Source organism: Cannabis sativa, chromosome 4, assembly GCF_029168945.1.
Source record: "Cannabis sativa cultivar Pink pepper isolate KNU-18-1 chromosome 4, ASM2916894v1, whole genome shotgun sequence".
In the NCBI taxonomy this organism is placed as follows: domain Eukaryota; kingdom Viridiplantae; phylum Streptophyta; class Magnoliopsida; order Rosales; family Cannabaceae; genus Cannabis; species Cannabis sativa.
Window position 1 is genome coordinate 54,515,128 of NC_083604.1, and position 13,543 is coordinate 54,528,670.

General features: G+C 32.1%; 1 protein-coding gene across 1 annotated transcript; it reads right to left on the reverse strand.

Annotated features, from left to right (window-relative positions):
- Positions 1-6,844: 6,844 nt before the first annotated feature.
- Positions 6,845-10,001, reverse strand: LOC133037265 (uncharacterized). The gene is made up of 2 exons (XM_061114196.1): positions 9,796-10,001; positions 6,845-8,421 (listed from the first exon to the last, which is right to left on the reverse strand). Exon 2 carries the CDS (start codon positions 8,177-8,179, stop codon positions 6,995-6,997), a length of 1,185 nt encoding a protein of 394 aa, XP_060970179.1. The 5' UTR covers positions 8,180-8,421; positions 9,796-10,001; the 3' UTR covers positions 6,845-6,994.
- Between the last annotated feature and the right edge of the window lie 3,542 nt (positions 10,002-13,543).

The window sequence follows — 13,543 nt, forward strand, 5'->3', positions numbered from 1 at the left end:
ATCTAATTTTATTAAATTTAAAATTTAGCCCACAGACAATTTTAGATTTAGTAAAATTTTTATTTTCAGTTTATATTTTAGTGTCTAATGGATCACATAATTTTAAATAATTAGGGAGTAGCCACAACATCCTTAATTATATAAAATTATATATATCAAGTGGATCAATATCACATAATGGACATGAAAATAATCAAGAATACCTTGATAGGCATCAAGAGGTAATTGAATTTCTTTCAGTAGATTAGATTTAATCTATATTCATTATGTTGAAATTTTTGGGCTTATGGTTCATATTGGATAAAACTATTTTTATCAAAATTTTGTTTCCGCTTTTATAACTTTGATATGAACTATAAAAACCAATAATGTGAAGATCGGAGAACAATTAGAAGATATTTTTACAGACTTTGAATGGGGTGCTGGTTGATTATCTTTGTAACAAGTTGGGCATGATTAACATCTATGCTCCAACTTGAGGGAGAGTGTTAGAATACTATTTGTATATTGGGTGACTACTCAATGGTTACATTTTTATTGTAACCATGATGGTTATTATTTTTTTTATTTTTTTTACCTGTAATAGCAGATTACCAATAGGTAAAAAATTCTTTTTTATAATTAAATTAATCATAATTAACAATTTTTCTAAAATAATTAATTTTAATTTAAATATTTAATAAGACTCTTTTTAGCAATTAATATTTATAAATAATTTTATTTTTATATTTAAGTCCCTATTATAATATTTTTAACATTTAAACCATTTAACTATAATATTTATAATAAAATTCTATTTTTTTTTTACAAAATTTAGACTTCCACCCCTTCTAAAATAAATTTTTCAATACTTAATTAATTTTTAAAAATTACATCTAATTATGATTTTGCAACAACTGCATCATCTTCCTCCTTTATAAAAAAAATTTAAAAATTAGAGTTTCAATTTGTCCCAACCTAACATTATGTGAATTTTCCACTTCAATACAATCTCCTACATCTATGTCACAAATTTATTTCTCTATTCAACCAGCTTAGATTTCTCCTTGGTTTTAATAATTTGCTTGTTATTTTTTATACTGTTATGCTTATTTGTAAAAAAGAAGCAACAATTTCAAATACTTGGTAATCTACTTTGATAAAAAAAAAAATTACAATATTTAGATTGATGAAGATGATTTCAACGAGGAACGAAAATAGTTAACAATCATTAATTTTATAGTTATTAATACATTTTTTTACTTAATTTTTTATTTTTTAAAAGAAAAAAAAAACTAAATAACTTGAACCAATCTTGGACTGACACACTAATTTGGCACTTAAAAGTGTTAAAAAATAAGATTGAGCATAAAATTACCTCTAATTAGAGGTCATTCATACTATTTTTTATTAATTAAGGTTATGTGTGTAATAACTTTAAATTATAAGGAGTTTTGTTGCAATTATTTCAATTATTTAAGTTTAAAAAATAATTGCTAAAAGAACTTTACTTATTAACAAATTGTATAGAATTAATAAAGGGGACTTTTATTTGCACCCCACCAAATTATAAATACACCTCATTATTAAAAAAACAATATAAACTTAAATAATTTTTAAAAATTACTCTTGATATTTTTTTAAAATTTTTTTCTCACATTATTTTATGTTAATTTTAATACTTATTTTGATTTTATTTTCATAATTTTTTCTAACTCATGTATATATTTTTTTTTTATTTTTTACTAAGAAAATTTCATAAAAATTTTTATTTTAATTTTTTTGTCATAATATTTAAAATATAATATAATTTTATTTGATAGGTATATTTTTTAAGTTTATGAATTGGAAGAAAAAAGTTGAAAAAATTTAGTATAACTAAAGATATAAATTTTATATTAAATTAAAATTATGAAAATGGGGTGCCTTTAGAAAATTTTGGGGTGTAAATAAAATTTTCCAAGTAATTATTAGTTATGTAATTTTAAATAAAATCAATTTTAATTAAGTTTTTATAAGAAAATAAAGTATCAAGTCCCAAGTTATTTATTATTTATTTTTTTTTAATTTCTAAATTAATCACAACCATTCAACAATGATCTAATGGTTAAAAATAAATGTAACCATGTGGTTACATATTTGATGTAACTATTGAAACCTCCTCCGTTGTATATTAGTTGTAAAATTAGAATTAATTGTATTTAGTAGTAACCTATTTAGTCTCTTAACTTTGTATATAAATATATACTATTCTATAGAATACAATACATAAGAAAAAATGGTTTAATATTTAGATAGTGTTTGATTTGGTGTAGTGGAATGGTAATGGTAATAGTAATGGTAATGTAATGGAATAAGAATGGTAATAAAAATTAATTACAATGTTTAGTTTGTAGTTAGAATGAACATTGCAATCAAAATTATTATATATAGTTTGATATGCAAATGTAATAGAATAAAATTTGTATTGATCAAAATAGCTTTATTAATTTTATTTTATAATTTAAAATATTCAAAAAATAATAATAATAATAATATAGGCCTCTGCTTTTTTTACTATATTTTTATTAAAATATATTTTTTCTTGGAGTGTAATTGTAATGAGGATTACATTAGTTTTTGTATGTAGTCATCATTGCAATACTTAATGTAATAACTATTACATTGTAATGGATTACAAAAGTAAAAGGAAAAAATAAACAATATAATGAATCTATTTACTATTACAATTACCATACTAAATTTTGTTTAAAAAAATAATAAATAATATATCAACATATGCTCATCTCTAATATAATAAGAATTTTACATTTGTTCATGGAAAAACACATAATATCAAATTTTGTTAAAGAAAAAATAATAAAGGGAAATTTACATGGTTTACTAACTTTTTTCATTTTATTTCAAAAATACTGCTACACGCGTATTTTTACTTTTATACTGTGTATGAATTTGTTGTTTTATATGGAGTATACTACCATTAATATAAATTTTATTAATACTTTGGGGCTTACACGTGTCTTCACCAAATTTTGCCACTTCATTTTTTGAATTTTTTTCTTAAAAAAAAGCTTTGATGTAACGTGGGTGTCACTATTTGTGACAGTGTGCTTCCTTTTGGAGTTTTGATTTATTTTAAAATTATTTATAAATATTTCAAAAAAGCTTTGATTTGACATGGTGTCACTATTTGTGACAGAGTGCTTTTTTGGGGTTTTAATTTATTTTAAAATTATTTTTCAATATTTTTAAATGTTAAATAATCATTACTAAAATCCCACTCTCCCATGTTTCCTATTCATCTTCTTCTAATATCTATTTTTTCAAGCGTTTATACAGTTTTTTGGGTGGTTTATTTTTTAGTTCAATTTTTTTTTTTTTCAGTTATTCCATATTCATAATATTTCCCTCTTCACTCCCCCCCCCTCCCATTTTCATTCTTATTCTTCTATAAATATTATTTCCCCTTATTTACAATGATTGTTACACAATCATCATTCTCCTATGTTGCTAAAAAGCCCAAAAAAAAAAAATTGAGCAACAATGGGTAAGAAGAATTTGAAAGATAATCCTCCTAACCTTACTTCTTTAGTTGCTGCTAAAAGGAAACTAGGTGCTGGAACTTCGAAGAACACTCGAGCAAAACGCCCCTCGACCTGTGGTGGAGAACTCCGACTCTGATTTTGAGTTGGAGCCAGAGTTTGTAAAGTCTCCTAAATCTGATAAGGTATTTTCGAATTGATTTTGTGTTGTTTTAGGTTTTTTTTTAGTTTTATCGTATTGTTAATTTCTCTGTATTTTTTTTTTTCATTTTGTATGTTCCTTTTGTTGTTTCATTTATTTTATGTTTTTCTGTTTTGTTTGATGGTGTGTATTGTTGTTGTTTTGGTTTTGTTTTGTTAAATTTTAGGGAAAGGGTAAATCCCCAGTAAAGATTGTGCAATCAAGAAAAGAGTTGTAGAGGTGTGTGATTTCATTATTTTTGTTCTATTTTTTTTATGCTTGTTTTTGTTATTCTTTAATTTTTTTGGTGTTGTTGTAGTGTTTTTTTAGTAGTGTTTTCTTTTGTTTTTTTTTTAGGATTGGGAATCTAAGAACACCTGATCAAAATACTACCATTCTAAAGTAGTAACTTCTGGTTATAACCAATATCCTTATCCATGTGAAGCAAAAGTCCAAACTACAACTTCATGTAATCGTGGCTCTCACTGGAGAGTTTGTCATGTTGTATAAAATGTTGATGGAACGTCCTAATTGGTTACACGTGTCAAAAATGCAATGAAGATAGAGACTACTTTACTTCTAGGTGGTCCTTGATAATATATATATTATGTATATAACGAATCTAAATGAATGTTGACTATCATCTTGTACACGCGTAAGACCATCCGCCTACGTGGCACCGAAAGACTCATCTAACGGACACCTATCTCATTTTGTTTTAAAATATAGTTGAAGTTCCTTATATTGTTATTGCTCAAATAGATGTTTACAATTATACAACTTTTATACATAATCATGGGTGCAGAAACTTTTATTGAAGTAATATTGGCTATACTCCTTCCTCCAGTGAGTGTTTTCCTCCGCTTTGGTTGTGCGTAGTAGCTAAGGAAATTCTTCAAAGTTTCCTTGTCCTTGTATGCTTGACTTTTTTCTACTTCTGGTGATGTTTGTCTGTTATTATTAGCTTCACGTTGTTGATGTCGATTTCTGGATCTAGTTTTTTACTGTTGTTTTCAAGTTTTTCTACTATTTTTTTCAGCAACCAGCTTCGCATAGACAACTATGTCGAATTTGTCATTTTTAAATTCTCTTATTTTTGACTCTCCTCCTTCTGATTGGTGTTCCAATGTGTATGATTCTATTGTTGCTGTGTTGTTTTCAAGTATTGCTGTGTTGTTTTTGAGCATTGCCACATTCTCTTGAAATAATTATGTTCTTTTTCCCATTGTCCATTGCTCTTTATGAGAACTGGTATAGATTTCATGTCTTGTCATTTTTCACAATATTTCATTTATGTGGCCTTTTTTTTCATATTAAAACAACAGTAAAATAACACTACAAAACAATGCACTCAAATCGTTTTCAGGTGTTCTTTTTTTATTATTGTCCATTGCTCTTTATGAGTACTGGTAGATGTTCCATTACCTGTCATTGTTCCAAATATTACATTTACGTGTCTTTTTTCATATTAAAACAACAGTAGAACAACCATAAAAAATAATGTACACTTTTTATTATTAGTGTTTTTATCTATTATTTCTCTGATCCATATAATTAGCAATGATTTTGTATTAATAACGCCAAAACAACATTAGAACAACCCTAATTTATCCATTCGCATCATAAATTAAACAACATCACATTATTTTTTTTCTTTTTTTTTTAACTTCGGATCTAAATGCGGGTTTGTTTTTTTTTTTTTTTGTAGTTTATTAAGAATTAAACAAATTTGGGTTTTGTTGTGTTTACCTCTGTTTTTGAAAAAAAAAATCTTCTGTAAATCTTGTTGTTCGTTCTTCGATTGTCCTTAGATTTAGCAGGGGTTACTCTTCCCCGGATTTAATCGCTTTTTCCTGGTTATCTCCGATTCTGGCTCGTCCCCAACAAGGAAGGAGATCCCGTTTTTTGTGTTTTTTTACTGTTTATAGTATAAAAGTAAAGTTATTGGGCTTGGGCAGTATAAAAGAAAAGAAAACGGGCTTGGACAGTAAAAAAGTTATGTTTGCCGTGTCCCATTATGTTTGAAAACTTTTGGTCAAAAAGCAGTATTTATGTAAATTTCCCATTTTATATTTTTTTTCATTTAATAATTCTCTTACAAGGAATAATCAAAATAAATAATGAAGTTTATTAAAAAAAAAATAATAATAATAACAAATAAATAAATAATGAAGTAAAGATTAATTTAATGTTACACAATTTTAATTAAAATAATATGGATATAATTATATAGAATACAAATTATAAATGTTTGTTATTTATGTTAATTATTATTAAGATTTAGGTATATTTAAATTTGTATGATAAATAAGTAATTATTTCTTATATCATATATGCATATATAATTTTTCTTTGAGGTTTTTATACTTACATATTGAATTTTTTTTTAAAAAATGTTATGTTTTTTATACTGTCTATTGTATTAAATTTTCACTGTTGTTTCACAATTATTTTTAATTGTTTTATTTTGTTGTTTTAGTATTTTATAGAAAAAAAAATTGTGTGATAGTAAAATTGTAAATTTTTACCTAAAATCTAGTATTTTTATAAAATCTCTTTTTCCTTTTTATTTTTATTTTACAAATAAAAAAATTCAATTTAATTTTATTAATGTGTTATCTAATAGTAAATTGTCAATTGAATAATTTTATTAATTTTTTTTAGTTAAAATTAACGGTTAAAACTAACATTGTTAAATCAATAAATTAACTTTTTTTTTTGAAAAAATAATTTTAAATATTTATATTTAAAAATATTAACAAATTAAATAATTATTTTTTATATAAATTTTAATTTAAATTTCAATTAAACATTAATTCAATCAATTAATCATTCTTTTTATAATAAATTTATTTAAAATATCTAAACTATAGTATAAATAGCATGTTACTAATGCCTATATATATCACAAAATCAATTTGGTAATTTTTTTAAAGGATACACAACTCCGTTAGCCTACTTAAAAAGAAATTATTAATTAAACAAAAAGTAAATAATGGGCGAAAAAATCTATTCAGATTTAACTTATGAAAGGAGCTAGAAGTAAGATTGACCAAGTCCACCACCTGTATTTCTTTACCTAGATACGAATACCATTAGGGAGAATATATTAAAAAAAAAAATCAAAGGATAATGAATACCATTTCAAGCAAAACCATCATCATTATCTAAAATTAGAAAAACAAACCAAGAATATGAATCCTTATTGAAGCTAAAACCCTTTACAATCAGTTTTTCTTTACCACAAAATTGATATTCACCACGCATTACTCTCAGTTTCTTGCATGCTTTCTTAAGTTCCATGAACTTGTGCAGGAGGGCGCATAGGCCAGCCAAGGAGCGGAGGTGAGCCCGGGGGAGATGCATCCCTACTGGGAGAGAAGAGGCTGAGTTCCACAAAGTTTCCCCTTGAAGAACCAACCTTCTCCAACGTTCGAAAGGAAATTGATCCTCGCTTAGTCGATGCATCAGAATTCCTCCCAGGGCTATTAACAGCTGTTTCTTCAAGATGACTCTGGTTAGCAATAAGGGAAATAGAGTCATTTTGATCATCGTTGATCATTCTCCTAGCCTCCAAGTCATGTAAACTCCCCAGGGCTAAAGAATCAGCAACTGGGCAGTAAACAAGCATGCATATACACACCCCGGTACAACATAGAAGAGAAAGAAAAGCCGAAAAAGAGAGAGCTTCAAATTGCAAGTGCTCTGGTTTAGATAAAACAGAGAAGCCAAGTAATAGAACCCTTAATGGGAAGAAACCTGAAACTGAGATTATCAATGTATAAACTCTCTTCTGCAGGCCCTTATTGATGACCAATTTCAAAATCCTCCTTCCCAGCCAAAACAAGTAGACAGTCAGGACAGTTGCAAAAATCCCATGGAGGATAGTGCTTATTAAAGGGTAAGTGCAGAGAGCAATGTCATCAGTTGTCATTGTACTCGTAAAGTACCAAGGCATTTTATGTAAACTCTTATTCTTCATCAACTGAGGTCCAATTAAAATAAGACACAGCTGAAGAACAAACAGCGGGAGGCAGTATAGAATAACACATGCTGCTGTTTTCCCATTCCATGTTCGACTCAGGATCCCTGATTCCATCTTCTGCAAAGGAGCACGCAGGAGGAACACAAGAGTGAGGAAGAGGCAAGGCTCTGCAAATCCCAAGTTCGACACAATGTAGCATTTGCAGACAGTTTCCTGCCATTTCAAATCAAGATTCAACACTCTTCCCTCACGTCTTAACCACGTTAAACGAATTATTTCACCGAGACCCCAACAAATTGTAACCAAAATGAAAGCAATCCTAATTATCCAAGGACCACTAAAGTAACTGAGCTGAATAAAACCCTGACTACGAATGCGAGACCGGAAGTAAAATGAGTAAGCGATGCACAGTATACCTAAAAGAATCAAGAGAGCAACTAGACATATTGTCAACACACCGAATGCATCGGCAGCAAATCTCGTCAGGGGCATTACCCGAAACACAGATTCCACGCATGCTCTCTAACAGCATGGATACAAAAGATCCTCTAGTAGCCTAAATAGTTTCGGGCCAGAATCAAGTGAAATGACAGAAAAAGTTCTGCTGAAGATACCAAAAGATGCTCATTGAACCGAAATATACTTTCTCACTTAGGGCATCATGTCAGTAGTACCAACCATGTGATCCAAATATTCTTCGAACTAACCTTTAGATGTGTATATGATCCAGTATCCTAATAAACGAAAATAAAATAATTAGAAATCAAAGAAAAACAAAAAAAAAAAAATGAAGCAGCATATGTTGAATATCACAATAAAAGCAATACCACTGGGCAAAGAGGATAAGAAACGAGATCCTTATACCAAATTCCAAAATCCAACATATGCACCATATTGTTCAAGTCCAGCATATTAAATTAGAAGATGGAGAAAAGGGTAATCATAGGTTGAGAACAAATTACCCCCGCAATTAGAAATTTTGAAACAGATAATCTAGGTTCAGTAAGACTTCAAAGCAAGGTATGTAAAAGTTCAGTAGTTCCAATGTCAATGAAATTACAACAAAAACCATTAGCATAAAACATGCAAATATAAAACACTCACAATTTAGTAAAGAGTAGTGAGTAAAGACAATGTCACAATTTTGAATTTTGGATTTATAACACAACAGAACTACAAACCTAAAGCAATAATAGGTAACAGGAAAGTGATGGCCAAAACATCGTCTTCTCATGAACAAACTTAGGAAATTTTAACGCCACAATATACAATGTCTTTTCCTTTTTCAAATAAAACAACTGTGGCCAAAAGGAACAAATCTTTTACTTTTGTTTCAAAGAAATGAATCAAACTATCAAACATTTTACATAACGTAAAAGCATAATAGTCTGAATTCTGGAGAGTACAAGCTGTTGGAATAGGAGGCAAAGACACAAATTTATTCACAATCAAAGCAACTGTAATCGAATAAAAACTATCAAATAATCATAGATTTGCTTAACGTGACCGCAACTACCAAGTACATACACACAAAAACCAAATCTAAATTTCCTTTCATTACTGAAAACAAAACCTTATCGCCCATCTTCAAAGAAAATAGAAAAACTGGAATGGAATTTTTGAAATGTCAATGCACATATTTAAAGAAAATGACTGTCAAACAACAGTTTCGACTAAGTAAATTTTTATTTAATTATTCAGTTAAAAGAGTAAATTACTCTTCAGGATAATACCACCCGAAAAGATATATGCCAAAACAATATTGAACTAATTTTATTTTTTCTGAATTGATAAATTTGATTTCATTCTCTGATGTTACCACAAGATTTATTAACAATTTTCATTTTAAAAAAACTTAACAATAAAATAAATTATCAGCTAATACCAAATAGATACTTACAAATCTTAAAGACAGACACAGAAATAAATAATTCGGCCCTGCCACAACGATTATAACAGCCATAGACAATACAATAGCGATGAAAACTAAGGGAACGAAATACTATTCAGAAAGAAAGATTGGAAGCGAATAATAAACCCTAAATTAAAGAAAAATGGTGGCGAAATGCAGAAATTAGAGAAAAAAATCATATCATTGGAGAGCTTACAAAGGTGGGAATCTTGATCCGGTAGAGTGGAAGCTGTATTCTGATAATCGCTGAACAAGATCAGGAAACCCTAATACACAGAGACAGCCAGGAACAGAGAGAGAGAGGAGAGACAGGGAAGCGCGAAGAGAGAGAGAAAAAGAGAGAGAGAGAGAGAGAGAGAGAGAGAGAGAACGTAGTTAGGGGAATAGGTGAGTGGGACTTTGTTGGTGACAGGCTGTCTCCAGCTGTGTCTGACGAGCCACCAGCTTCGGAAACTGAACAGCTTGCTTCGGTTTTTATTCGAACCTACGTGGCACTGTCGTGGCGGCGTTTGTGCTTTTCAATTTTACCTTTTTTTTTTAGTTTTATTTTCTAGTTCTACCTTTTTCTTTTCTTCTTATGAGAAATTAATCTTAATATTATTTATTTTCTTTTTTTTTCTTTTTTTCTGCTGGAAATATTATTTATTTTCTTGATAAAGCTTCAATTGGATAAATAATAAAAATTAAAAATATTCTCAAATCTCATAAAACAAAATGGTTTAGCAAAAAATTCAGCAAAAAAAAGTTGGTTTGGCGAAACGTCATAAGATTCTCCAAAAGCATAGTGTGACTAGTCAGTCAGAAAGTGAAAATCTTAGAGCATGTAATTACGAGGTTGTTCGGTTAAAAAAAAGTTGTTTAACTTCTCTTTTCTACATTTCTATATTTTACTTATAAATTTTTCAATCTTTTCAAAAAAAAAAAAAAATCAAATTGCTAACTAACCAAAAGCAAAGGAATATTTTTATAAATATTTAAAAATAATAAAAAAAAATTACAAAATTATGAATTTACAGTTTTTTAATATTTTTAAGTTGTAATTTTACTTTTATACAAAAATACTAACCATTATTTTCATGCTATTTTTCACAACAATATTTTTTTTTTTAAGAACAAATGTTATTATATTAAAACAAGAGTTAAAATACAATAGGCATGAGGGGAGGAGGCATTTTCTCTGAAGAAGGTAAAACCAGAACAGAGAAAAACAATGCTAAGAGCAGAGAAGAAAAGCAGAGGCAAGAAATGTTATAGTGAGATTTCTCTCACCTAGAAACTCGAGACCAGACTCCTATTTAAAGGACACGTGTATTCAGATTTCTAATAAAAGCTGAAATGTCCGTAAGACACTTCTCGAAGTTTAGATCTCGCCCAGGATAAAACCAGCGAGATACTGCGAGTACGACCTAAGTCGAACCACGTAATCGCAATTCACATTATGCGGGGTATATCCAACTCGCGTGTGTCAGAACATGTGCGAGTATCCCCTCTATATTTCTGCGAAAGCATAGAGACCAACTCTCTATGATGCAATTTGGTCCCAACGACCCAATAGCCCTGACAAACCGATATAAATTCGCATGTCTAGGTTCAGCCAGCTCAACATGCGATGTCTACAAGAGGCGGTTACCTAAGGGCGCAGACGTTCCAAACGTACTAATGACCCTGCGAGCTCAACAAACGGAACATGAACCGTCAACTCGCAGATGCGGAAGACGCATACGTTGATGGACTTAGTAACTGTCACTCATTTATTAATGTTAACGTTGTTTGGGTTTAATTATTGCAATTCAATATGTAAATAAAGGATTAACAATGAATGTGATCCTTATGTAACTTATTTGGACACCTACTTTGTATATAAAGGGGTGATCCACCATGAAAATGGCACCTACAAATCCTTTGCTACAGTGGACTAAGCAGATCACAATCTGACTGAACCACTATAATTCTTTGTCTTATTGATATTTTTCCAACCTTGTTGATTGTTCTTGCATTCCCAGTCGAGTACTCGCCATTCTAGGTCGAATACTCGCACTTGTCACTTCCCTGAAAATTCTCTCTTATATTAATTAAATAATACATTTTGGTGTTGCGAAATTCACTCGACAACATTTGGCGCCGTCTGTGGGAATTTTCGACTAAAAGATTTCATTCACTCCAAAGAACACTATTCATCATGGCTGGAAATCACGCTAACGGAGCGAACAACGGGTCCATCAATATTGGAATGATGAGTGTACCACTGCCTGGAGCTGGAGTGCCACCTGTGGACGTCATCAACGGCGGAGTAGGGAGGAGCAATATCAGACCTCTCAACCTATTCCCAGAAACGACTGGCCCTCAAGTTGGGGACACGTCCACACCACCAGCAACCATGCATTTTCCCCCCGTCACTCCGGCGGTAGTATCGAGGGAATGGTCCAGCTCACCACTGATCAATATGCGGCAATTCAGGATCAATTGCGGGCACTACAGGCCGAGGTAGATGGACAGAGTCGAGCTCGACGCCCTCCTCGAGTTCCTGCCATTCGCAACGATAACCCTCAGGTAACAACTTCTAGACGTCATACTAACCGTGTACGCAGGGAACGAAGAACTGACCCTGAAGCTCTAGACTTGAATCATCCGACGTCAAGAGACCAATCCGCAAGGTTTCCTAACCAGAGCGCACAAATTGACGAAGATCCTGAGCGCCGTAATCCTCGCAGTCGTCCATCGAGAGACAACGACGCAGAGTCAGCCTCTTCGTCATCGCATGGACGCACTCCGAGAAGGTATACAAGGTCCGGCTCTGTACAGACACAACAGGGAGGACGTTATCACGTACACCGAGGTGATCTACGTGATCATCTCAACGCAGTTTTCAGGGCACGCTCCTGCAGCCCACATAATACTGAGACACTCCGTGATCCCCAGGCGGGCGATCAGGGTGTCAACGCAGGTAATAACCCGCCTATCGCGCCGATCGCGACCACTGGGATTAATATCCCAGCAAACCTTGCCGCAGTAGTTGCGAGCCCCGCAGTCGCAGCGACTCCAGCCCCTGCGACAGGAGGAATCGACCAAAGCATGCTTCTGCAAGCTTTAAAGATGCTCGAGCAGCAGCGCAAGCCTATATATAAGCTGCATGGCACCTCGCCTTTTACTGCAGAGGTGCGGCAGGCTCAACTTCCGAAAGGGTTTCGTTTATCCGAATCCCTCAAGTATAAAGGTACTTCTAACCCGATAGATTATTTAGAAAAATTCAATACTATAATGGAAGTAGACCAGGTACCACAACTCGCGAAGTGCCGCATTCTTGCGGCAAATGCTCATGATTGGTTCACCCAATTACCTGAGGCATCAATATCGACGTGGGAAACCTTCGTCGACTTATTCCTCACGCACTTCCAGGCCACAATGACGTATAGACCACCCTATACGACTTTGGCCAACATCAAACAAGAACCTGGTGAGTCTTTACAAGACTATTTTAAACGTTTTAACGCCGAGGTAACAAAGGTCGAGAAGGCCCCCGAGTCTTCGCTTGTTTGTATGTTGATAACAGGTATTTTGCCGAGGACCGATTTTTGGAAGGAATTACAAGCTCGAAGGCCGGAGTCCTTGGTAGAGTTCTTCGCCATGGCCGAACCTCACAAAAGAATTGAGAACTCCCTAGCGGAGTTAGAGAAGGGGAAGGACAAACGTCGGTCACCCATACCGCGGTCACGATCTCGCAGTCCGCGGGGGAAGAACTCCAGGGGCCGAAGCCCGAGAAGACGCAGCCCGCGCAGGCAGCGAAGTCCGAAGCTGGCTAAGTCACCCCCAAAGAAGGAGTCCTCGCCAAAAAGGAAGGGAGGACCTCGCTTCGTCAACTATACTGAACTCGCAGTACCTCGAGACCATATCTATGCGATTGAAGAAAGGAACGGAGTCTTCAAGAAGCCGCCCCCCATCAGGGG

Excerpts from the sequence above, each read along its gene's own strand:
- LOC133037265 (XM_061114196.1), bottom strand. The coding sequence starts at position 8,179 with ATGCCCCTGACGAGATTTGCTGCCGATGCATTCGGTGTGTTGACAATA.